The sequence below is a fragment of the Ceratotherium simum genome, chromosome 1 (genome assembly GCF_057802395.1).
Source record: "Ceratotherium simum simum isolate JZ-2026a chromosome 1, ASM5780239v1, whole genome shotgun sequence".
NCBI classification, from domain to species: domain Eukaryota; kingdom Metazoa; phylum Chordata; class Mammalia; order Perissodactyla; family Rhinocerotidae; genus Ceratotherium; species Ceratotherium simum.
Genome location: NC_141900.1, coordinates 90,760,666 through 90,786,160, shown reverse-complemented (window position 1 = coordinate 90,786,160; position 25,495 = coordinate 90,760,666). Strand labels below are relative to the sequence as shown.

Here is a 25,495-nt window from a genome sequence, read left to right as displayed (position 1 = left end):
CAGAAACTGAAATATAATAATGTACACCTGAAATTTATACAATGTTATAAGCAAATATGACCTCAATAATAAAAAAAAAAGACCAATGTTGCCAGGGGTTAGGAGGAAGAGAGGGATGAATAAGGAAAGCATAGAGAATTGTTACGGCAGTGAAACTACTCTGTATGATACTATAATGGTGTATATATTTCATTATACATTTATCTAAACCCAAAGAATGTACAATGCCAGGAGTACACCCTAATGTAAACTACTGACATGGATGATTATGATGTATCATATTAGGTTTATCAGTTGTAACAAATGTATCACTCTGGTGGGCGATGGTGATAATGGGGAGGCTATGCATGTATTGGGGTCAGGGAGTATATGGGAAATCTCTGTACCTTCTGCTCAAAATCGCTGTGAACTTAAAACTTCTCTAAAAACTAAAGTCTATTAAAAGCAAAAGCAAAAATATAATAGCTACTCTTTTAATATCCCAACAAGCTCTCCTTTACCCTCTATGGCTACTGGAAATGTTGAGAGTAGACTACCCAACCTCAGATCTTCCTAGTTTCATCTTGCTACCATGACCTAATTAGGCTTGTGACCTGTAACTTTAATGTACCTCTCCTACCTTATCCTCATTCTGCTTAGCCTCATTTTGTAATGGACGCCATTGTGGACCTGTAACTCTAGGCTGGTTGACTCTGTTTTCTCACTTACTGCACCCATCTTGACTTATTGGCCTGACATACCTGTTTCTCTGCATTGTCCTTCAGGAATCTCGCTAGTGCTCACTGTCTTATGAATGACAAAGTGAGGTCCTCCACTTGCTTCCACATGAATAAATGACTGGAGATGTACATTCACCAGCTCTAAAGGAAACTGCACATCTAATCTTTTACATTTTGGCTAAATTTTGAAAAGTAAAATGACTATTTAAACCATAATCTATGCATTCTATCAGTGCCATTTTGTGCCACACTTTTGCTCTGTACAATTAGCATCTTCTAATATATAGTATTTTTTACTAGTTGTTGGAGGTACACTACTTAACACTTTACTATGCACTATCTCTGTAATTATTTTAGTCATGTGTTTTATATGTACAATTAATCAGTAATCTTTGGGGAGAAATGCCTTTCATATCACTAATGGTTTCTAGCACACTACAGATATAACAGAAATTCAGGAAATGGTGCTTGTTGACTGATTCATTAAAGTGCCTAACTTTAGGAACATTAAAGTCAGTGTTAGTACATGTCATTCCTTCCTTGAGTTCTTGGTGTTGTACGAATAAGTGATTTTGAAAGAAATCAAAATTTCCAAGATTTTTTTTTCTATCTTGGTAAAAATTAAATATAAATATCTAAATGATTTAAAATTTTCTATATTTTCTCTGGATTTCTTTTTAAATCTCTGAAAGATGTTCCCACTAAAGAAGATGGGATATCCAGAATTTCTAGTTTAGTATATGCATATGCATGTGTAGCGGGAGGAATAGGGATAGAGGGATGGGGAGTGCTTTTTTTTTCTTTTTACTATGTAAGCATATGTTATCTTTCACCCACAGTCTTCAGAGCAGCATAAAGCTAGATTATTTGTCGCTTTGGAATGTGACATCACTCCAAAGTGTGTCCATCATTCTTGTTTGGTTGCTCCTCCTTATTTTTAGTTAGATGGGGGGTTATTTGCATAGAACTTTGCTGGTTGGATGCTTCAGCTTGAAGATTCTTGTCTTTGGTAATACTTGCATCCTTCTCAAAACTTGAGAGTATAGTCTCCCATTTGCTGCTGACAGGGTTCATGTCTTTAGTCTTCGTGGCCTTGATTTGAGAATGTTTTTTCCTCTTCCTGGGCCCTTTGAGAGGTGACAAACTTTCAAATGACCTCTGGGACACACACTGGAGCCTTTCCGAAGAGCTCAGCATAAGATTCCTTTGGCTTATAAAAGGAGGATTTCTGGGTGGTGTCCAAGAAGTGCTGTATCTCTTTGTATTTATGTAAGTAGCTGGCTTTAGTCTAGAAAAGAAATGAAATGTGTGAGTTTTTGCCCAACATGTACCCCAGGTATCTGTAATCCTTAAGTATTTGTCATAGTATAAGTTATATTTTTCCTTTGGTTAGTTCATTCTCCCTTAAGACTTTTACCATTATTTCTATGAGAATGATCTAAGTCTTCATCTCTGGTCATGAGTTTTCAGCACTACTCCAGTCTTGTATTTCTAAATACCTAGAGAATATGTTCATTTGGATACCTGCCCTGACCCCAGGCTTCCTGATATAATGGCCACTCTGGGCCTCAGCTCCTTACCCTACCCATCTAGTTGAAGTAAATGTTCTCTAAAATTCCACTTTGCTCTAGAAATCTACTTTTTTTTTAATTCTATTAGAATGAACTCAGTATACATGCTGTAAAGTTTTTTCTATCATCAGTAACAAGATAAATAGGAGTCCAAGAGAGGGAAGTTTTCCTCAAGAGGGAGGTTTTGTAAATTACTAATTGCAGCCACTTAAAGTCTCTCAGTTTTTCTTTAGAATTCCATTCTTTTCCACAAAATTTCAACTATATTTTTAATTAAAGTTTTAATTTTTAGATAATTGTAGATTTACCTGCAGTTAGAAGAAATAATAGAAAGAGATCCCATATCCCCTTCACCCAGTTTCCCCCAAATGTAATATTTTGCAAAATATCACAATCAAGGTATTGCCATTGATATAATCAAGATACAGAACAGTTCTCTCATATTTTCCTTTTATAGTCATACTTTCCTCCTTCCCCACCCCTCCTTAAGTCCTGGCAATCATCACTCTGTTGTCCGAATTGTAAAATTATGTTATTTCAAGAATGTTATATAAATGGAATCATACCGTATGTAATCTTTTGGGATTGACATTTTTCATCTAGCATAATTCTCTAGAGATTCATCCAGGTTGTTTTGTGTTATCAGTAGTTCAGTCATTATTATTGCTGAGCAGTAGTCCATGGCATGGACGTACCATAGTTTGTTTAATGATTCATCCATTGAAGGATATGTGGCTTGTTTCCAGTTTATGGCCATTACAAATAAAGCTGCTAAAAACATTTGTGTACAGGTTTTTTTGTGAACTTAAGTCTTCATTTCTCTGGGATTAACGCCTGGGAAAGCAATTGCTGGGTCATATGGAAGTTATATATTTGGTTTTTTAGGAAACTGCCAAACTGTTTTCCAGAGTGTATAATTATACATTCCCACCAGCAATACATGAGTGATCCAATTTCTCTGCATCTTCATTATCATTTCATGTTACCACTATTTTTTATTTTAGCCATTCTGATAGGTGTGTAGTGATATCTTACTGTGGTTTTAATATTCATTTCTCTAATGGCTAATGATATGGAACATCTTTTCATGTGGCTATGTATCATCTGTATATTCTGTTTGGTGAAATGTCTATTCATGTCTTTTGCCCATTTTTTAAATGAAATATTTGTTTTCTTACCATTTAATTTTGAGATTTCTTTAATCTAGATACTAGTCTCTTGTTTATGTGGTTTGCAAATATTTTCTACTATTTTATAGCTTGTCTTTTTATCCCTCTAACAGGGTCTTTTGAAGGGCAAACATTATTATTTTGATGAAGTTCAATTTATCAATTTTTCTTTTATGGATCATGATTTTGGTGTAAAGTATGACTTTTTCTCAACTCTAGATCCTGAAGATTTTTAATTTTTTTCTAAAATTTTTATAGATGTATGTTCTGCCATTAAGTCCATGATCCATTTAGAGCTATTTTTTGTATAAGATATGAGATTAGGTCAAGGTTCATTTTTTTGCCTATGGATGTCTAATTACTCCAGCAATGTTGGTTGAAAAAGCTATCTCTCCTCCATTGAATTTACACTTTTGTCAAAATTAGTAAAGCATATTTATATGGGTCTATTTTGGGGTTCTCTGTGAGGTTCTGTTGATATATATGTCTATTCCTCCTCCAATACTACACTCTCTTGATTACTGTAGTTATATAAAAGTACTTGAAATCATATAGACTGATTCTTTCCACTTTATCCTTCTTTTTCACAATCATTTTTGCTATTTTAGTGCCTTTGTATATAAATTTTAGAAGAATCTTATCTATATCTAAAAAATCTTGCTGGGAATTCGATAGGAATTACATTATCTATTTGGAAAGAATTAACATTTTTACTGAGTTGAGTCTTCTAATCCACGAACATGCTATGTCTCTGCATTCATTTAGATCTTCTTTAATTTCCTTTTTGTTTTTATGTTTTATAGTTTTCAGCATACAAGCCCTGTACATATTTTGCTAGATTTACAACTAAGTATCATTTTTTTTGATAGATTGTAAATAGTATTGTATTTTTTACTTTGATGTCTACACCTTCATTGCTTATATATAGAAATATAATTAATTTTATATGTTTATCTTATATTTTGAGACCTTGTTGAAATTGCTTATAGTTACAGGAGGTTAACTTTTGTAATTCCTTGGGGTTTCTACACAGATAATAATGTTCTTTGCAAATGGGAACAGTTTTCCTTCCTCCCTCCCTCCCTCCCTTCTTACCTTTCTTCCTTCCTTCCTTCATCTGTATGCCTTTTATTTATTTTTCTTGCCTTATTGCAGTGGCTAGAACTTCCAGCATGATGTTGAATAAGAGTGGTGAGATTGGACTTTATTAAGTTGAGCAAATTTCCCTCTAATTTTATTTTCTGAGAATTTTTACCATGAATAAGTGCTGAATTTTGTCAAATGCTTTTTCTGTGCCAATTAATATGATCACATGATTTTTCTTCTTTAGTCTGCTAGTATGGAGAATTATATTGATTGACTTTTGGATAATGAACAAGCCTTGAATTCCTGAAGTGGACCCCACTTGGTCATGGTGTATAAGTCTTTTGATACAGTGCTAAATTTTATTTGTTAATATTTTGTTAAGAATTTTTGCATCTATATTTACAAGGGATATTATTCTTTAGTTTTCTTTTTTTGTACTGTCTTTGTCTGGTTTTGGTCTCAGGCTAGTAGACGCTTCATAAAATAAACTAAGAAGTGCTCCCTCCTCTTCTATTATCTGGAAAAAAATGTGTATAATTGGTGTTAATTCTTCTTTAAATATTTGGTAAAATTCTCCTGTGAAACCATCTGGGGGATTTCTTTTTTGAGAGTTTTAAAATTATGAATTTGATTTCCTTCATAGTTATAAGAGAATTCAAATATTCTATTCCATATTGTTTGAGTTGTGGTAGTTTGTGTTTCCTTTAAGAAATGATCCATTTTTTTAAGCTGTCAAATTTGTGTATTTGTAGTGTTTCCTATTACCTTTTTGATGTCTGCAGGACCTTTAGTGGCATCCTCTGTTTGATTCTCAGTACTAACAATTTGTGTCTTCTTTATTTCTTTGACAGTCTTGCTACAAGTTTGTCAGTTTTTACTGATCTTTTGAAAGAACCAATTGTTTCACTGACTTTCTATGTAATTTTTCTGTCTTCAATTTCATTGATTTCTGCTCTTTATTATTCCCTTTCTTTTGCTGGTTTTGGGTTTACTTTGTTCTTATTTTTATAGGTTCTTGAGGTGGGAGCTTAGATTATTTATTTGAGACTTTTCCTCTTAATGTATGCATTTAGTTCTATATATTTCCCTCTCAGCACTGTTTTAGCTCCATCCCACAAATTTCAATGTATTGTTTTAATTTTCATTCTTTCAATATATGTTTTTATTTCCTTGAGACTTTATCTTTGATTCATGAATTGTTCAGAAGTGTGTTCTTTAGTTTTCAAGTGTTTGAGGGTTTTTCTGTTATCTTTGTGTATTGATTTCTAGGTTGATTCCATTGTGGTCAGAGAATACACTTTATATGATTTAAATTCTTTAAAATATGTTGAGATTTGTTTTATGGCCAGGATATGGTCTATCTTGATACATGCTCCATGCATATTTGAAAAGAATGTGTATTCTGCTATTGTTGAGTGGCATGCACTATAAGTGCCAACTATCTTCTGTTGGTCCATGGTGTTGAATTCTTTTGTATCCTTGCTGATTTTGGTGGTTTAGTCAGCTGTGGATCTATTTCTCCTTTCAGTTTTTGCTTCACATATTTTACAGTTCTGTAGTTTTGTGCATACACATATAAAATCACTATGTGTTCTTACCGGATTGACCTTTTTATCATTATATAATGCCCCTCTCTGTCTCTGATAATTTTCTTTGCTGTGAAATCTACTTTATCTGATATTAACATAATCACTCCTGCTTTCATTTATTAATGTTTGCATAATATATCTTCTTCCATCATTTTACTTTCAACCTGCCTATAGTGTCATATTTGAAATGAGTTTCTCGTGGACTGCATATCATTGAACAATATTTTTAAATCCATTCTTCCAATCTCTCTTTTTAATTGTTGTATTTAGACCATTGACATTTAATGTAATTATCTTAGGACTTAAGTCTGCCATTTTTTCGGTTTCTGTTTTTCTTGTTTGTTTGTTTGTTTGTGTTCTTCTGTTTTCTTTTTCCTGCTTTCCTGTGAATAGTGTGAATATTTTTAAGAATTCCATTTATATTTATCTATAGTGTTTTTGAGTGTATCTATTTGAATAGCTTTTTGAGTGGTTGCTCTAGATATTACATTACATGTGCAAAACATCATATCTAATGGTGTTTTTATTTTACCAGTTTGAGTGAAGTATAGAAATCTCACCTCCCGTTTTTGTCCTTTTACCTTCTCATATTTATAATTGTCTGAAACATCTCCTTTACATACATTTAAAATCACATTAGTGTTATAATTTCTGCTTCAAACATCAAAAAATTTAGAAAACTTGGGAGTCCAGAAGATGGCAGTGTAGGAGGATCCTGAACTTGCCTCCACCCATGTACACAACAAACCTACAACTACTGTGGAACAAATTCCTCTGAGAGACTTCTGGAAACTGGACAAAAAGAACCTCTACAACAAGAGACAACACAGGGAGGATTAGAAGAGGCAGAGCCCTGCTGAGGAAAAAAAAATACACCTTAGCTACAGCACTTCAGATTCAGAAGCAATCTCAAAGGTACAGAGCTTTTCCCAGAAGAGCAGGTGATTCAAGGTCCACATTAGGTACCCCAGCCCTTAGATCCAGCACAAGAGAGACAAAAATACTTGTCTTTGAAAACCAATGGGGAATACACCCAGGAAAACTATAGAACTTCAGGGAAAGGAAAACCTGCTCTTAAAGGGCCCATGCACAGACTCACTTAACACAGAAACCAGCACAAAAACACCAGATAGAAAAATGTATAGTCCATTGGTAAAAGAGACTCACTTACTAAGCTTGGAGTGCATCCCAGAGAGGCAAGCAGCAGCTGGGCCCATCCCCCAGGAACTGAGACACTGGTGGCTGCCGTTATTGTGACCTAGTTCAGCTGTGCTGACACAGATACTGGCAGGTGCCATTGGAATCCTTCATCTAGCCTGTTAGTGCAGGTGTCTTCCCCACCCACTAGAGCACTGGAAGTAATCCAGCACAGCCAGGCAGCACAGGTAGCCTGTCCCAGGGTCTGCCCCACCCACCAGCAAGCCTGCAGCAGACTTACACCACTGGGCAGCAAAAACAGCCACAGAGGGGATCTGCCTCACCTACCAATGCCTGAAATGGCAGCATGCTGCCACACCAGGGGCCTGCTCCACTGATCACTGCTCCTGAGGCAGCTATGCATCACAGGACCATGTAGCCAGTTTGTGCCAGAGGCCTGCCTCACTGGAGAGCAAGCTGGCAACAGCTGCATGCTGTGCAGCTAGCCTCATTGGAAGCCTGCTCCTCCCACCAATGCATCTGAGGCAGCCTAGTGCAGCAGGGCCATGCAGCCAGCCACACTGGGGGTCTGCAGCAGTTGTGTGCCCCCGGGCCTAGCAACCAGCCACACTGGGGGCCTGAATCACACACCAACAAAACCACAGTATTTTGTATGATACCAAATCTTGCGAACAGACATGCCACAGGCTTGCCCCACCCAATAACATGCCTGTAGCATAACATGGGCATAGCATAATATGGCTGGGCCTCACAACCAGCCAGCTGGGACAGCCTAGCCACCTATGCACCCATGGCAATAGTAACCCTGCCACTACACAAGGGCACATGTATTCCAGGAGGGGACACTCCTGGAATATTGGACATAGGTAACGAGAGGGGAGCACATTGCTGGGTATTATAAGGTGTCTCTTACAGAAGGCCACATTTCCAAGATCGATATGTAGCTGATCTACCTAATACATAGATATAAGCTTAAAGAAGCAGGAAAAATGAAGAGACAAAGGAATACGTTCCAAATAAGGGAACAGGACAAATCGTCAGAAAAAGAAGTAAATGAGGGCCGGCCTCGTGGCTTAGTGGTTAAGTGTGCGCGCTCCGCTGCTGGCAGCCTGGGTTCAGATCCCAGGCGCACACCAATGCACCACTTCTCTGGCCATGCTGAGGCCGCGTCCCACATACAGCAACTAGAAGGATATGCAGCTATGACATACAACTATCTATTGGGGCTTTAAGGAGTAAAAAATAAAATCTTTAAAAAATAAATAAATAAATAATTTAAAAAAAAAAGAAGTAAATGAAACAGAGATAAACAATCTACCTGATAAACAGTACAAACTAATAGTCATAAGGATGCTTATTGCTCTTGGGAGAAGAATAGATGAACATTGTGAAAATTTCAACAAAGAATTGGAAAATATAAAAAAGAACCAATCAGAACTGAAGAATACAATAATGGAAATGAAAAATTCACTATAGGGAATCAATAGCAGAGTAGGTGACACAGAAGAATGGATCAATGATTTGGATGAAAGAGTAGAGGAAATCACCCAAGCTGAACAGAAAAATACAAAAGAATTTAAAAGAATGAGGACAGTCTAAGGGACCTCTGGGACAACATCAAGCATACTAACATCTTTATTATAGGTGTCCCAGGAGAAGAGAGAGAGAAAAGGGCAGAGAACCTATTTGAAGAAATAATAGCTGTAAACTTCCCTAACCTGAAGAAATAAGCAGATATCCAGGTACAGGAAGCACAGAGAACACTGAAAAGATGAATCCAAAGAGGCCCAAACCAGACACATTTTAATTAAAATGTCAAAAATTAAAGATAAAGAGAGAATCCTAAAAGCTGCAAGAGAAAAGTAACAAGTTACATACAAAGAAAATCCCATAAGGCTATCAGCTGATTTGTCAGCAGAAACCTTACAGGCTAGAAGGGACTGGCGTGATATATTCACAGTGATGAAAGGAGAAAACCTACAGCCAAGAATATTCTACCCAGCAAGGTAATCATTCAGACAGGAAGGAGAGAAAAAGTTTTTCAGACAAGCAAAAACAAAAGGAGTTTATCACCACTAAACCAGGCTTAAGAGAAATGTTAAAGGGATTTATTTAAGTGAAAAAGAAAAGACCATAAATAGGAATAAGAAAATTATCAAAGAAAAAACTCACTGGTAAAAGCAAATATACAATAAAGGTAGAGGATCAACTACCTATAAAGCTAGTATGATGGTCAAAAGACAAAAGTCCTAAAAATATCTATTTCCATGATAAGAGGTTAAGGGATACACACACAAAAAAGAGGTAAAACATGATATCAAAAACATAAAACGTTGGGGGAAGAGAGTAAAAGTGTAGGGCTTTAATAAGAGGTCAAACTTAAGAGACCATTAACTTAATATAGATTGCCACATACATAGGTTATTACATATGAACCTCAGGGTAATAACAAACCAGAAACCTATAATAAATACACAAAAAAACAGCTAGAAAGGAACTTCAACATAATATTAAAGAAAGCCATCAAATCACAAGGGAAGAGAGCAAGAGAAGAAGAAAGGAACAGAGAAGAACTACAAAAACATCCAGAAAAAAAGTAATAAAATGGCAATAAGTACATACTTATCAGTAGCCACTTTAAATGTCAATGGACTAAATGTTCTAATCAAAAGACACAGAGTGGCTTAATGGGTAAAAAAAAAAAAAAGACCCATATATATGCTGCATACAACAACACACTTTAGACCTAAAGACACTCACAAACTGAAAGTGAAGGGATGGAAAAAGATACTCCATGAAAATGGAAATGAAAAAAAAGTTAGAGTAGCTATACTTACATCAGACAAAATAGACATTTAAACAAAAACTGTAACAAGAGACAAAGAAGAGCATTACATAATGATAAAGGGAACAATACAACAAGAGAAATAACACTTGTAAATATCTATGCACCCAAGATAGGAGCACCTGAATACATAAAGTAATTATTAACAAACATAAAGGGAGAAATTGACAGTAACACAATAATAGTAGAGGACTTTAACATTCCACTTACATCAATGGATAGATCATCCAAACAGAAGATCAATAAGGAACTGTTGGCCTTAAATGACACATTAGATCAGATGGACTTAGTAGATATATACAGAACATTCCAACCAAAAACTGGAGAATACGTCTTCTTTTAGAAGGCACATGGAACATTCTTCAGGATTGATCACATATTAAGCCACAAAACAGTCTCAATATTTGAAGAAGATTGAAATAATACCAAGCATCTTTTCTGACCACAATGGTATGAAACTAGAAATCAACTACAAGAAGAAAATTGGAAAAGCCAAACTATGTGGAGATTAAACAAAATGCTAGTGAACAACTGTTGGGTCAATGAAAAAAATTAAAGGAGAAATAAAAAAAAAATACCTGAAGACAAATGAAAATGTAAATATGACATACCAAAATATATGGGACAGCAAAAGTGGTACTAAGAGAAATGTTTATAGCAATACAGGCCTACCTCAAAAGAACAAGAAAAAATCTCAAATAAACAATCTAACAATACACCTAAAGAAACTTGAAAAAGAAGAACAAATGAAGCCCCAAGTCAGTAGAAGGAAGGAAATAATAAAAATTAGAGCAGAAATAAATAAAATAGAGACTAAAAAAAAAATAGAAAAAATCAATAAAACTAAGAGCTAGTTCTGTGAAAAGATAAACAAAATTGACAAACGTTTAGCTAGATTCACCAAGAAAAAAAGAGAGAAGGCTCTCTCTACATCAGAATAAAAAAACGAAATCAGAAACAAAACAGGAGAAATTACAATGGACACCACAGAAATACAAAGGATTATAAGAGTATACTACAAAAAGCCATACACCAACAAATTGGATAATCTAGAAGAAATGGATAAATCCTAGAACCATACAACCTTCCAAAACTGAATCAAGAAGAAACAGAGAATTGAATAGACTGATCACTAGTAAGGAGATTGAAACAGTAATCAAAAACCTCCCCAAAAAACAGAAGTCCAAGGCCAGACAGCTTCCCTGGTGAATTCTACCAAACATTCAAAGAAGACTTAATACCTATCCTTCTCAAACTCTTCCAAAAAATTAAAGAGGAGGGACTGCTTCCTAACTCATTCTGCAAGGTCAACATTACCCTGATACCAAAACCAGACAATGACAACATAAAAAAAGAAAATTACAGGCCAATATCACTGATGAACATAGTTACAAAAATCGTCAACAAAATACTAGCAAATTGAATAAACAATGAACAATAAATTAAAAAGATCATACACCATGATCAAGTGGGATTTATTCCAGGGATGCAGGGATGGTTCAATATCTGCGAATCAATCAACATGATATACCACATTAACAAAATGAAGAATAAAAATCATATGATTATCTCAATAGATGTAGAGAAAGCATTCAATAAGATACAGCATCCATTTATGATAAAACTCTGAAAAAATAGGTATAGAAGGAAAGTACTTCAACATAATAAAGGCCATATATGACAAAGCCACAGCTAACATTATACTCAATCATTAAAAACTGAAAGCTATCCCTCTGAGAATGGGAACAAGACAAGGATGCACCCTTTCACCACTCTTATTTAACATAGTCTTGGAAGTCCTAGCCAGAGCAATCAGGCAAGACGAAGAAATAAAAAGGATCCAAATTGGAAAGGAAGAAGTAAAATGTCACCATTGGCAGATGACATGATTTTACATACAGAAAATCCTAAAGAATCCACCAAAAAAAAATATTAGAAATAATAAACAAATACAGTAAAGTTGCAGGGTACAAAATCAACATCTAAAAATCAGTTGCATTTCTATATACTAACAATGAAATAGCAGAAAGAGAAATTAAGAATACAATCCCATTTACAATTGCAACAAAAAGAATAAAATACCTAGGAATAAATTTAATCGAAGAGGTGAAAGACCTGTACACTAAAAACTATAAAACATTGTTGAAACAACTCAAAGAAGACATAAAGAAATGGAAAGATATTCCACATTCATGGTTTGGAAGAATTAACATAGTTGAAACATCCATACTTCCCAAAGCAATCTACGGATTCAATGCAATCCCCATCAAAGTCACAACAACATTTTTCACAGAAATAGAACAAAGAATCCTAAAATTTATATGAAATAACAAAAGACCCAATAGCCAAAGGAATCCTGAGAAAAAAGAACAAAGCTGAAAGTATCACTCTCCCTGATTTCAAAATATACTACAAAGCTATAGTACTCAAAACAGCATGGTACTGGCACAAAAAGACACACAGAGCAATGGAACAGAATTGAGAGCCCAAAAATAAACCCATAATCTATGGACAGCTAATTTTCAACAATGGAGCCAAGAATACACAATGGAGAAAGGAAAGTCTCTTCAATAAATGGTGTTGGGAAAATTGGACAGCCACATGCAAAAGAAAGAAAGTAGACCATTATCTTATACCATACACAAAAATTAACTCAAAATGGATTAAAGACTTGAATGTAAGACCCGAAACCATAAAACTCCTAGAAGAAAACAGAGGCAGTACGCTCTTTGACACTGGTCTTAGCAGTAGCTTTTTGAATACCATGTCTCACCAGGCAAGGGAAACAAAAGAAAAATAAACAAATGGGACTACATCAAACTAAAAATCTCCTGCACAGCAAAGAAAACCATGAACAAAACAAAAAGACAACAGTTGGGAGAAGATATTTACAAACTATATATCTCATAAGGGGTTAATATCCAAAATATATAAAGAACTCATACAACTTAACAACAAAAAACAAACAGCCCAATTAAAAAATGGGCAAAGGATCTGAACAGACCTTTTTCTGAAGAAGATATACAGATCACAAAATGACACATGAAAAGATGTTCAACATCACTAATTATTAGGGAAATGCAAATCAAAACTACAATGAGATATCACCTCATGCCCATCAGAATGGCTATAATTAAAAAAACAAGGAATAACAAGTGTTGGAGAGGATGTGGAGAAAAGGGAACCCTCATACACTATTGATGGGAATGTAAACTGGTGTAGCCACTATGGAAAACAGTATGGAGATTCCTCAAAAAATTAAAAATAGAACTACCATATGATCCAGCTATTCCACTTTTGGGTATTTACCCAAAGAACATGAAAACACTAATTTGAAAAGACATTTGCACCCCCATGATCATTGCAGCATTATTCACAATAGCCAAGACTTGGAAACAAGCTAAGTGCCCATCAGTGGGTGAAGGGATGAAGAAGATGTCATATATATACACAATGGAATACTGCTCAGCCATAAAAAAAGATGGAATCTTGCCATTTGCAAAAACACAGATGGACATTGAGGGTATTATGCTAAGCGAAATAAGTCAGACAGAGAAAGTCAAATACCACATGATTTCACTCATAAGTGGAAGATAACAACAACAACAAACAAACACATAGATATAGAGATTAGATTGGTGGTTACCAGAGGGGAAGGGCTGAGGTGGTAGAAGGAGTAAAAGGGCACATGTGTACAGTGATGGATGGTATTAGTCTTTGGGTGGTGAATATGATGTAGTCTACAGAGAGACTGAAATATAATGATGTACACTTGAAATTTACATAATGTTATAAACCAATGTTACTGCAACAGAAAAAAGAAAGAAAGAAAACATTGTGCCACTTCTTCTAGCCTCCATAGTTTCTGATGAGAAATCTGCTGTCACTCAAATTGTATTTCCCCTACAGGTAAGGTGTCATTCTGCTCTGGATGTTCAAGAATTTTTCTTTTACTTACTTTCCAGATGTTAAATTTTGGTATATCTTGGCATGGATGTCTTTGGGTTTATCCTGTTAGTGGTTTGCTCACCTTTTTGATCCATAAGTTAATGTCTCTTGCCAAATTTGGGGAGTTTGCAGCCATTATTTCTTTGAGTATCTTTTCAGCCCTTCCTTCTCCTTTCTTCCTGGGACTCTGATGACATGAATGTTAGATCTTCTTTTATAATCCCACAGGTCCCTAAGGCTCTGTTCATTTTATTTTCAGTCTGTTTTCTCTCTGATGTTCAGGTTGAGTAATTTCTATTTTTCTGTCTCTTCCAGTTCACAGATTCTTTCTTCTGTTGTTTCAATTATGCTGTTGAGTTCAGCCACTGAGCTTTTTATTTTGGTTATTATATTTTTCCATGCAAAAATTTCCATTTGGTTCTTCTTATTTATCTTCTATTTCTCCTCTTCTTTTTTATTGAGGCCTTCTATTTTTTCATTTGTTTCAAGTGTTTATGTTTGTTGAAGTATTTTTATCATAACTGTTTCAAAAATATTTGTCAGAAAATTCATTCATTCAGATGTTATATCTTTTAGCATGATAATTCTGCAAGTGGTTACTGCACATTAACTAGTCTTTCCCTAGTCCAGATTTGGACTGATACTTAAGATGGTTTAGCAAAGGTGTGATCTTCTTATTTGCTTATTCTCACTTTACCCTGTAACCACTTACTACAGTTGATAGTATGTAAGTGTGTTGAGACAGTCAGACAAAGGATATATAAAACAGAAAAAGCAGCCATAAAAAATAAGATGTAAGAGGAAAAAACTATCAACTTGATAATGTTTAAACATGCAGTGAGATCATCTATTAAGAATGGTCTTGCTTGCTGCTCTCTTACTTTTTCATATTTCCATGTATATCTATATTAGATACTTTTGGGGAGTATCTGCCCCAGGTACAATTTGCCCTTCTCTGGGGACTGCCTCTAGATCCACAAGGGTAGGGCTTCATCAGCCACGTTTGTAACTATTTGACCTCTACCCATTGGCATGGTTGCCAATTGGAATATCTTTTCCTATAATTCAGAATTGGGAATGAGAGATAGTGAGTCTTGTAAGTGAAACTACTGTAGGGTGCAAATTTATGAGTTAAGATGTGTGAAAACTTTTCTGTAGAGAGAGAAAAGCAGAGACTACAGATGGATAAAGAGCCCTGGTAGCTTTCCATTCCCCAGTTCCAGTCTTTTCCTGAATCCTGGCTGAATTCCCCCTCCCCCTTGTTTCCATGAATAACCTTGTATTTCCTTATAATTCTTCCCCCCACCCTACACTACTTATGCTTTTTGATTAAGATAGCTTGAGTTAGTTTCTGTTACTTGTAACCAAAGAGTTGTTAATTAATAAAACCTACTATTTGTTTACACCTTCAGGTTCAGGCCAATCCACATTGAATGTATTTCTAGGTTCAAGGTATACAAGGAATCACTTGTGAAAATAATGACGAAAAATCAAGCTATGTCCTAATTGTCACCCAGACCCCTTGCTCATATTCAGATTCTCCACTTCTCAGCCTCTTTGCCTAGGTCAGTTGTGTTTTGTTATTAGTTTCTTGATTTTTGATTTTGCTGATATTATCATACTTGACGTCTTGTTTTTGTGGGTCCTTATTATTGATTTGCTTATCTTATATTAGCTGACCTATTAGATTCAATTTCTATTAGGCACTGCCTTCCCCAGAATGATAGCAACCCCATTCCACTGGAAACTGCCACCGACTGCCTATTTTTGTAATTTTATTGATTTTGGTATTATGCAATAAAGAAATACATATTAATAAACATTTAGGAAAAAAGCAAAAAGAGAAATATCATCTTCTGCCAATACTTTAACTATCCAGAGATAATCATTGTTGGAAATTTGTGCTTCCAGAGTTTTTTCTATGTATATATGGGTCTGAGTGCGTATAATATACACATATTAAATACATATGGTCTATAAATGCAACCATACCGAAAACTGTTCTGCAGATTTTACTCACTTATATATTGTGAACATCATTTCATGTTAATTAATATACACTTATAATATTTAATAGCTACATAATATTTCATTTTGTCAATGTACCATAATTTATTTAAGCAATCTTCTATTATTGGATGTTTAGGTTCATTTTTCTTTTTCTTTGGCTTTTATAAACAATACTGAAATGAACATCACTACAGAAATATTTTAGCCCTTACCTAGGTTTTTTTCCTTAGGATCAATTTCTAAAAGTGGAATTTCTTAGTCAAAATGAATGTAGATATTAAGGATTTTTCATTTATATTGTTGGATTGTCTTCTAGAAATTCTGTACCAGTTTATCTTACAACAATGCATGAATGAATTCTTCCACTGAGAGGCAAAAATGAATAGTATTTTGTTATTGTTTTAATTTTCATTCTTTGGATTTAAGCGAGATTGGATATTTTTAAATGTTCATTGGCCATGTTTTTTTCTTTTGTGAATTTCTGGTTCATAGCCTTTGCCCATTTTCCTGTTAAAATATTCATAATTTTATCACTGATTTGTATGTCATCTTTGAATATTAAGTATAATGGCCTTCTGTTTTTCATTTATATTATAAAGAGAAATGTCAAAGCATAGTGATGAAGGACTCTGGAGTCAGAATGTCTAGCTGGAGTTGAATCCAATTCTGCTACCTATTGCCTGTGTGACCTTGGACAAATTACTTAACCTCTTTGAACCTCAATTTCCTCATGTGTAGAGTATAAAATGTGTGTGTGTGTGTGTGTGTATAAACATAGAACACTGTCTAGCACATAGAAAGTACTTTATCAACATTTGTTGATAGTATTATATTTATCATTTTTTCTTGTCATTGTTTTACTTTTATTTATGTAGGTTTCCTTTTGACTTTAGTGATGGCTCTATTTTTTTATCTTTATAAGAAATCTGGTCTCATCTTTTCTACTTTCCTTTGAGTATCAAAAATAAGCTGAATTAACTCAAGTTAATTATTTCTAATTCTGGTTGTCACCTAGGATTATAAGGTTTAAACACATCTGATAAATCTCAAGTCAGGCTATGGTCACACTTTATTAATGCATACTTTATTCATAGATCCAAATTAATGAGTGGTTTCATGCAAATAAACAGTCAAATAAGGCTTGATAACCTACTCATTCACATATCCAACATTTTCTTATGACTTTGGGACCTTCTTCCTTTGTCAAATGTGGCTGCTACCATTTTTAAGAGCCTATGTTTGTTTCTTAGGATAATTAATTAATAAACCTTGCTTCCTTATAAAAAAAAATGTATTAAATAGCTAAGAATTACAAAATTGTATTGACTTACTCATGTTGGATTTGGAAGTTGGTTCTTGGATTGAATATCTGTTTTATCTGAGCGGTTCGCATGTTTTTAGTGCTTTCCATAATAGGGAGCAAATACTGCAATATTTCTTGAGTTTGAGCTATTCTTTTATCCCTGTAGATTCTTTTTTCATCATCTGTCCAATTTACTCCAGTCTTTTTGCTTTGGAAAGATGTACATTCTTTCATTTTGCTTTTTAAGTTGTGGTGCAGATCTGGGGAGCAACCACAAAGATATGTAGAGATATATGGACTGAATTGATTCAACAATTATTTATTCAGTATTACATGCCAAGGATTCTATCTAAAAGTTCTTACCCAGCTGAAGTTTATACTTTAAATACAGGGGCAGAAAATAAGCAAATAAACAAGTAAAATACATAATGTTACATAATGATAAAGTTTACAGGATAAAATAGAGCTGGGGAGGGAAATAGAGAATTCTTGGGAGAGGGGTTGATTTCCATTTTAAAAATGTGTTCAAGGGCCACCCTGGTGGCATAGTGGTTAAGTTTGGCAAGCTCCTCTTCGGTAGCCTAGGTTCATGCGTTCAGATCCTGGGCTGGGACATACACCACTCATCAAACCACGCTGTGGCAGTGACCCACATATGAAATAGAGGAAGATTGGCACAGATGTTATCTCAGGGCCAATCTTCCTCACCAGAAAAAAAAGCGTTCAGAGATGCCCAACCTGTGAAGCTGATATGTCAAAGGAGTTAGGGAGTGAGTCAAGCAGATATCAGAGAAAAGAGCATTCTAGGCAAGGGAAATAGTAAGTGCAAAGGGTCTGAGTGAGGGTCATAGTACTATGTTCAAGGAACACCAAGATGGCACAAATGGCTACGGCAGAATGAACTAAGGGGAAAGAAATAAGATAAGAGCTCAGATAGGTAACTTGGACTCAGTTCACATAGGGCCTCCTGGCCATTGTAAGGACTTTGATTTTTACTGAGTGTGAAATGGGGAGCAACTGGAAGGCTTTGAGCAGAGGAGTGTCACATATGAGATTTGTTTTAACTGGATCACGCTGGTTGCTGAGTTGAGAACAGATTGAATAGGGACAAGAGTAGACAACCAGGGAGATCTCTTGGAAGGCTACTGAAACAATCTAGGAGAGAGGGTGGTGGCAGTGGCTAGAAGGGTGAGAAGTTGGGAGTACGGAGGTGACCCTGGCTATACTTTCAGATTTTCTAATGAATGAGATGTGGGGTAAGAGAAGAGAGGAATCAGTCGAGGCTCCAAAGCTTCTGGTTTGAAGAAATAGAAGGATGGAGATATGAGCATGTTAGAGCCCATGGGAACATCATGTTAGAAATCCCTTCTTTATTACATAATATGAACAAATTTTTGTTTATTTTGTTAATTGTGATAATAAAAGTAGAATAACATTTTAAAAAGTGTTTATCAAACTGCTCTAAAAAATAAAGTCTATTAAAAAAGTGTTTATTCCACTCCACATCCATTAGCATGGCTACTATCAAAAAAACCCCACAGAATATAACAAGTGTTGGCAAGGATATGGAGAAATTAGAAATCTTATGTACTGTTGGTGGAATGTAAAATGGTGCAGGGGCTACAGAAAACAGTATGGCAGTAACTCAAAAAATTGAAAATAGAATTACCGTATGATCCAACAATTCCAGTTCTGGCTATATGCTCAAAGGAACTGAAAGCAGAGTCTTGAAGAGTTATTTGTATATCCATGTTCATAGCAGTATTATTCACAATAACCAAAAGGTGTAAGCAGCCCAAGTGCCCACTGATGGATGAATGGATAAACAAAATGTAGTATATACATACAGTGGAATATCATTCAGCCTTAAAAACGAAGGAAACTCTGACACCTGCTACAACATAGATGAAACTTGAGTACATTATTTAAGTGAAATAAGCTAGTTACAAAAAGACAAATACTGTATCTCTCTTCCAAATATTTGATTCCACTTATATGAGGTACCTAGAATAGTCAGGGGCTGGGGAGAAGGGAGGAATGGGGAGTTGTTGTTTAATGGGTATGGAGTTTCAGTTTTGAAAGATGAAAAGATTCTGGAGATGTGTGCACAACAGTGTGAATGTACTTAACACTGATGAACTTTACACTTAAAAATAGTTAACATGGTAAATTATATGTCATGTGTATTTTGACACAATTAAAAAAGATTCAGTATACATAGGAAGAGAGAGGGGAGAAAAAGAACCCTGAGTAAAGCCTAAAGGAAGACTCATAGACGTTTTAAAGGATGTGGCAGGATTAATTATAATTATAATGCCGAAATTGGTAGGTAGACAGCATAAGAAAAAGTAGAATACACTTAGAATAAAAGCAAGAAATACATAATGCTTTGTAAAAAAAAATGTTTGTCAGTTAGAAACATACAATGAACTATTTATGGGCAAAATGATATGATTTGCTGAATTGGCTTTAAATACTTTGGCAAAAAAAAAAAAAAAGTGGTGGGAATATACACAAGACAAGAATACCAGGATGCTGATAACTATGAAGGGTGGCTGATGGGCACCAGTGGGTTCATTATTCTATTCTCTCTACTTTTGTTTAGGTTTGAAATTTCCACAATAAAGCTTTTTTAAAAAAGGAATTGTCCATTATTAAAAGAAAAGGAAACAGATGACTAAAGGACTCATTGAATTAAGCTAGACTTGAAAGATAACAAATGAGGGTATGATTACAATATCTGGCGATGCCAGCAGATGAAATTAATTTATCTACAGTCTCTTGAGAAGCCATTCCTAGCCATTCAACAAACATTCCCTGAATGCTTACTATGTATCTGGCATTATGTTTGGTTTGGTAAATAGGTATGAAAAATATAGTCCTTACCTTTATATGCTAACAGTTATGAATAGAGAGAGAAAAGTAAAACATTAACTAGAATATGTTTGGGGCTGGCCCCATGGCTTAGCGGTTAAGTGAGCGTGCTCTGCTACTGGTGGCCCGGGGTTCAGATCCCGGGCGTGCACCGATGCATCACTTGTTGGGCCATGCTGGGGCAGCATCCCACATACAGCAACTAGCAGGATGTGCAACTATGACATACAACTATTTACTGGGGTTTTGGGAGAAAAAGGGAAAAAAAAAAAAAAAGGAGGAGGATTGGCAATAGATGTTAGCTCAGGGCCAGTCTCCCTCAGCAAAAAGAGGAGGATTGGCATGGATGTTAGTTCAGGGCTGATCTTCCTCAAAAAAAAAAAAAAGAATATATTTCTATGGGGGCCCGCCCTGTAGCCTAGTGGTTAAGTTCACGGGCTCTGCTTTGGTGCCCCGGGTTTGGTTCCCAGGTGTGGACCTACAGCACTAGTCAGTGGCCATGCTGTGGTGGCAACCCACATACAAAATAGAGGAATATTGGCACAGATGCTACCTCAGGGTGAATCTTCCTCAAGCAAAAAGATGAAGATTGGCAACAGATGGTAGCTCAGGGCAAATCTTCCTCAGCAAAAAAATATATATATATTTCTATGGAGATAAGGTAGGGTACTTACTCTAGGATTTCAAAAGAGGGACTACTAGCCATACTTAGCAATAGATAAGGAAAGCTCCCTAATTCCTAATTCCTAATTAATCTGAGTCTTGATGAATAAGTAAAAATCAGCTAAGTAAAAAAAAGGGGGTAGTAATCTAGGTTCTGGAACTAACGTGGCATATTCAGGAAATCAAAAGTATGGTTTAGAGTGACTAGAATATCAGGTAGGTGTGAAGAAGTGGTTTAAAACTAGAGGCCTTGTTTGTAATAATAACACTTTTGAGAGATTTCCCAAGACAGGAATGATTTGTGACTGGTAGATGCTTAATGTTTTTTGAATTGAATTTTTAGGGGGCCATTGAAGATTTTATGTAAGCAAGTGATATAATCTGCATTTTGGAAAGATCACACTGGCAGTCAGGAGGATGACAGGTGGAATAAAAGTGAGACTTGAGGCAGGGAGATAAGTTAAGAGGCTAATGCAGTAATTCAAGGTAGGCAAAAAGAGAATCTGAACTAAAGGAGCAGCAGTATGATGAACAGAAGCAGATTCAAGAGAATCTTCAGGAGTAGAATGGATAGAGTTTCTCATTATTGGATACCAAAAACAGAGATGTAGAAGATTAGGATGTGTGTTGGTTTATTACTCAGACAACTGGATGATGGCAATATTACTGACCAAGACATGGAATGCAGGAGGAGAAAGAGATCTGCAGTGGGCAAGTTGAATTAGAAGTATCTCTGAGGAAAAACAAATGGAGATATCCCAGAGGCAGATGAGATGCCTAGATTGAAGATTAAAAAGTACGATGATCATCAGTTGTTTTTTGAAGCTACAGGTATAGATGAGAGTGCTCAGAAATAAAGTATATGGTGAGAAGAGGAGAGACCAAAGGATGGCATACTGGGGAATAGCCCACATAAAATTTAGGCAGAGGAAGAGGAGCCCATGCAGGACACCAAACATGAATGGCCAGAAAAACAGGAATAAAACAGGGAGAGAGTAGTGCCACAGATACATGTGTTGAATTGCTCAATAAATCAAGGGAGAGAGAGTTTAAAGGCTCTGTGAATAATCAACAGTAGACAAGTCAAGGATAAGGACTGATGGCTTTGGAAATAACAATTTCATTGGTATGGTGAGAGTAGAAGCCAGATTGTAGTAGGTCAAGAAGTATACAGGTGAGGATGTAAAGGTAATGAATACTGACTATATTTTGATGAAGGTGAGAAAGGGTAGTAATTAGGATTAGGTCGCTGAGGAAATTGATGGGCATGGGATCTAGAGCACCAGTGATAGTAGAGAGAGTACACTTTTGGACTTCATTTTTTAAAATTTCAATATCCCCCCAAAGAGAGAGAATAGTATAAGGAACTCTTCAACCCATCACTCAGCTTCAATAATTTGATTTATTTTTGCTGCTATTGTTGATCAATATTTAGAATCTATCAATGGCACTCGAAGAAATATTTACAGATGGCTAACATGAACAACGTGTGCAGGTGAAGCACGTTCCAAAGAAAGAGGAATGATGCTGGAATGCCGTGACCTACTTTTGGGTGCTGGTGGTCTGGCTAAATAGAAGACTGGATACTGCAAGAGTATTGTGTTCGTGCTTACCAAATTCAAAGAAGAAATGATTTAGATATAAAACTATCTGCCAGGATTTATTATGAATTTACTCCTCCTTCACTCTCCTCAGTCAGCTGAATCTCTGTATTTGTATTATATCTCATCAATAAATATAAACTCTTCAAGAACTGAAGATGTCTAAGTGGACCTCTCAGTCTCTGGCAGAATCCATCTTATTTCCTATTTGATAAGTTCAATAATGGGAAAGGACAGACTTCTTTCTGTAAGAAACTGAGTGATAATGAAGATATAACATTTTAGAGGGAAATTTATAGCCCTAAATGCATATATTATAAAGAAAGGGGGCAGCATCAAAGAATAAGAAAAGATAGCTTCCTCTGAAATGATTTACTTCAGTAAAAAAGAAAATTGTAGAATTTTTATTAGAATGTCATCAAGATTCACCGGAACATATATATATAAGATAATGTGATCAAGAAGTGATGAGAATCTCAGCTCAGGTAAGACTGGATAAAGTTGAGAAACATAATTTTTAAATTAAGCATGTGGTGGAAGCAGTGGGGAACGCTGAAAAAAATCTCCCTGTTGTGGCAAAAGTCCACGAATACTACCTGTCTCCAATTTGTCTCCTTCTATTTTAAAATACACTTTAATTAGATTTGTACTTCTATCATTCTACTGAAATTTCTCTCATCAAGATCCCCAATAAAACATCTATGTTGTAAAATCCAGCAGTAAATCCATCTCACTTGACTTATAAGAAGCATTAGACTTAGTGGATCACTTTCTCCTCTTTGATATACTGTCTCACTTACTTCTAGGACAACACATTCACTTGGTTTTCCTCCTACCCCACAGGGTGCTCCCCAGTCTTCTTTCATTGGTTCTTACTCTTTTCCTGATCCATCAGTAGATGAACTTGTTCCTTAACCCTCTTCTATATTTACACTCACTAGGAATATCATCCAGCTCCATGCCTTAAAATACTATCTGTATGCTGAAAATTCCCAAATTTATCTCCAGCCCAGATGTCGTCCCTGAACTCTGGACTCATCTATCCAACTGCCTATTCAATACCTTCACTTGAATGTCTAAAAGGCATTTTAAAAGCAACATCTCTAAATTGAATTGCTACTCCACCCTCAGTTTTTGCCATCTCAGCAGATGATAATTCAACCCAGCTAGTTGCTCTGGCCCCAAACCCTGGAGATTCAACAGTCGTAAACACCTCTGAAACCATTGCCACAATCAAGTTCTAGATAAGATCATCTCTAACAGATCCCTTGTGCTCCTCTACAGTCCATTCTTCCCTTCATCCCCTACTCTATCCCTTCCTACTCTAGGAAACCTTTATCTGCTTTTTGGCTCTATAAATTAACTTGCATTTCATATAAATGAGATTTCATATAGTATCTACTTTTCTGTGTCTGGCTTCTTTTACTCAGCACAATGATTTTGAGATTCATTCATGTTGTGTGTATGACTAACTCATTAAATTTTTATTCTATGGTATGGAAACGGCATCAATAAAAAGGAGGTATTTGTTGCCATATAACTTTTCATAGTATCTCTTGTAATCTTTTTTATTTATGAGGTGTTTGTTTTAATTTCTCCTCTTTCATTTCTGACTTTATTTATTTGAGCCTTCTCTCTTTTTTTCTTGGTGAATCTAGCTAAAGATTTGTCAATTTTTTTAAAGAACCAGCTCTTGGTTTCATTGATTTTTTCTATTGTTTTTTTAGTCTCTATTTCATTTATTTCTGCTCTAATTTTTATTGTTTCCCTCCTTCTACTGATTTTAGGCTTTGTTTGTTCTTATTTTTCCAGTTCCTTTAGATGCACTGTTAGATTGTTTGAGATTTTTCTTGTTTGTTGAGGTATGCCTGTATTGCTATAAACTTCCCTTTTAGCATGGCTTTTGCCATATCCCATAAATTCTGGCATGTCTTATTTTCATTTGTCTCCAGGTATTTCTGGATTTCTCCTTTGATTTCTTCATTGACCCAATTGTTGCTCAGTAGCATTTTTTTAAATCTCCACATATTTGTGGTTTTTCTGATTTTCATCCTATAGTTGATTTCTAGTTTCATGCTGTTGTGGTCAGAAAAGACGCTTGGTTTTATGTCAGTCTTCTTACGTTTACTGAGACTTGTTTTGTGGCCTAAAATGTGATCAGTCCTAGAGAATGTTCCATGTGCATTTGAAAAGAATGTGTATTTTTCAGTGTTTGGATGGAATGTTCTGTATATATCTAAGTCCATCTGGTCCAGCGTGTCATTTAAGGCCAATGTTTCCTTATTGATTTTCTGTTTGGATGATCTATCCATTGGTGTAAGTGGATTGTTAAAGTCCCCTACTATTATTGTGTCACTGTCTATTTCTCCTTTATTTCTGTTAATAATTGCTTATATATTTAGGTGCTTCTATGTTGGCTGCATAGGTATTTAAAAGTGTTATATACTCTTGCTGGATTGTTCCCTTGATCGTTAAGTAGTGCTCTTCTTTTTCTCTTGTTACAGTTTTTGTTTTAAAGTCTATTTTGTCTGATATAAGTATTGCTACCCCAGCTTTCTTTTCATTGCCTTTTGCATGGAGTATCTTTTTCCATCTCTTCACTTTCAGTTTGCGAGTGTCTTTACGTCTGAAGTGTGTTGTATGCAGCATATATATGGGTCTTGTTTTTTTATCCAATCAGCCACCCTATGCCTTTTGATGAAAAAATTTAGTCCATTTCCCTCTTTCTACTTGCTTGTATCTATGTATTAGGTAGGTCAGCTATGTCTCCTGATTTTGGAGAGGTGACCCGATGTAAGAGATATTTTATGAGTCCCAGCAGTCTGCTTCCCTCTCGTCACCAGTTCCAAATGTTCCTGGAGTGACCTCCGTGTGGGCTGTGTCCTTCTGTTGTGGCAGGGTTGCTCTTACTGTAGGTGCCCAGGGAGGCTGAGGTGTACCCCTGGCCTGCTGGTTGTAA

The 25,495-nt window shown here is 35.6% G+C and overlaps 1 protein-coding gene across 1 annotated transcript; it reads right to left on the bottom strand.

Annotated features, from left to right (window-relative positions):
• Nucleotides 1-1,322: 1,322 nt before the first annotated feature.
• On the bottom strand, nt 1,323-23,496 carry LOC147918278 (cytosolic carboxypeptidase 3-like). The gene is made up of 3 exons (XM_087434333.1): nt 23,475-23,496; nt 17,427-17,658; nt 1,323-2,007 (listed from the first exon to the last, which is right to left on the bottom strand). Exons 1-3 carry the CDS (start codon nt 23,494-23,496, stop codon nt 1,608-1,610), a joined length of 654 nt encoding a protein of 217 aa, XP_087290459.1. The 3' UTR covers nt 1,323-1,607.
• Nucleotides 23,497-25,495: the final 1,999 nt, after the last annotated feature.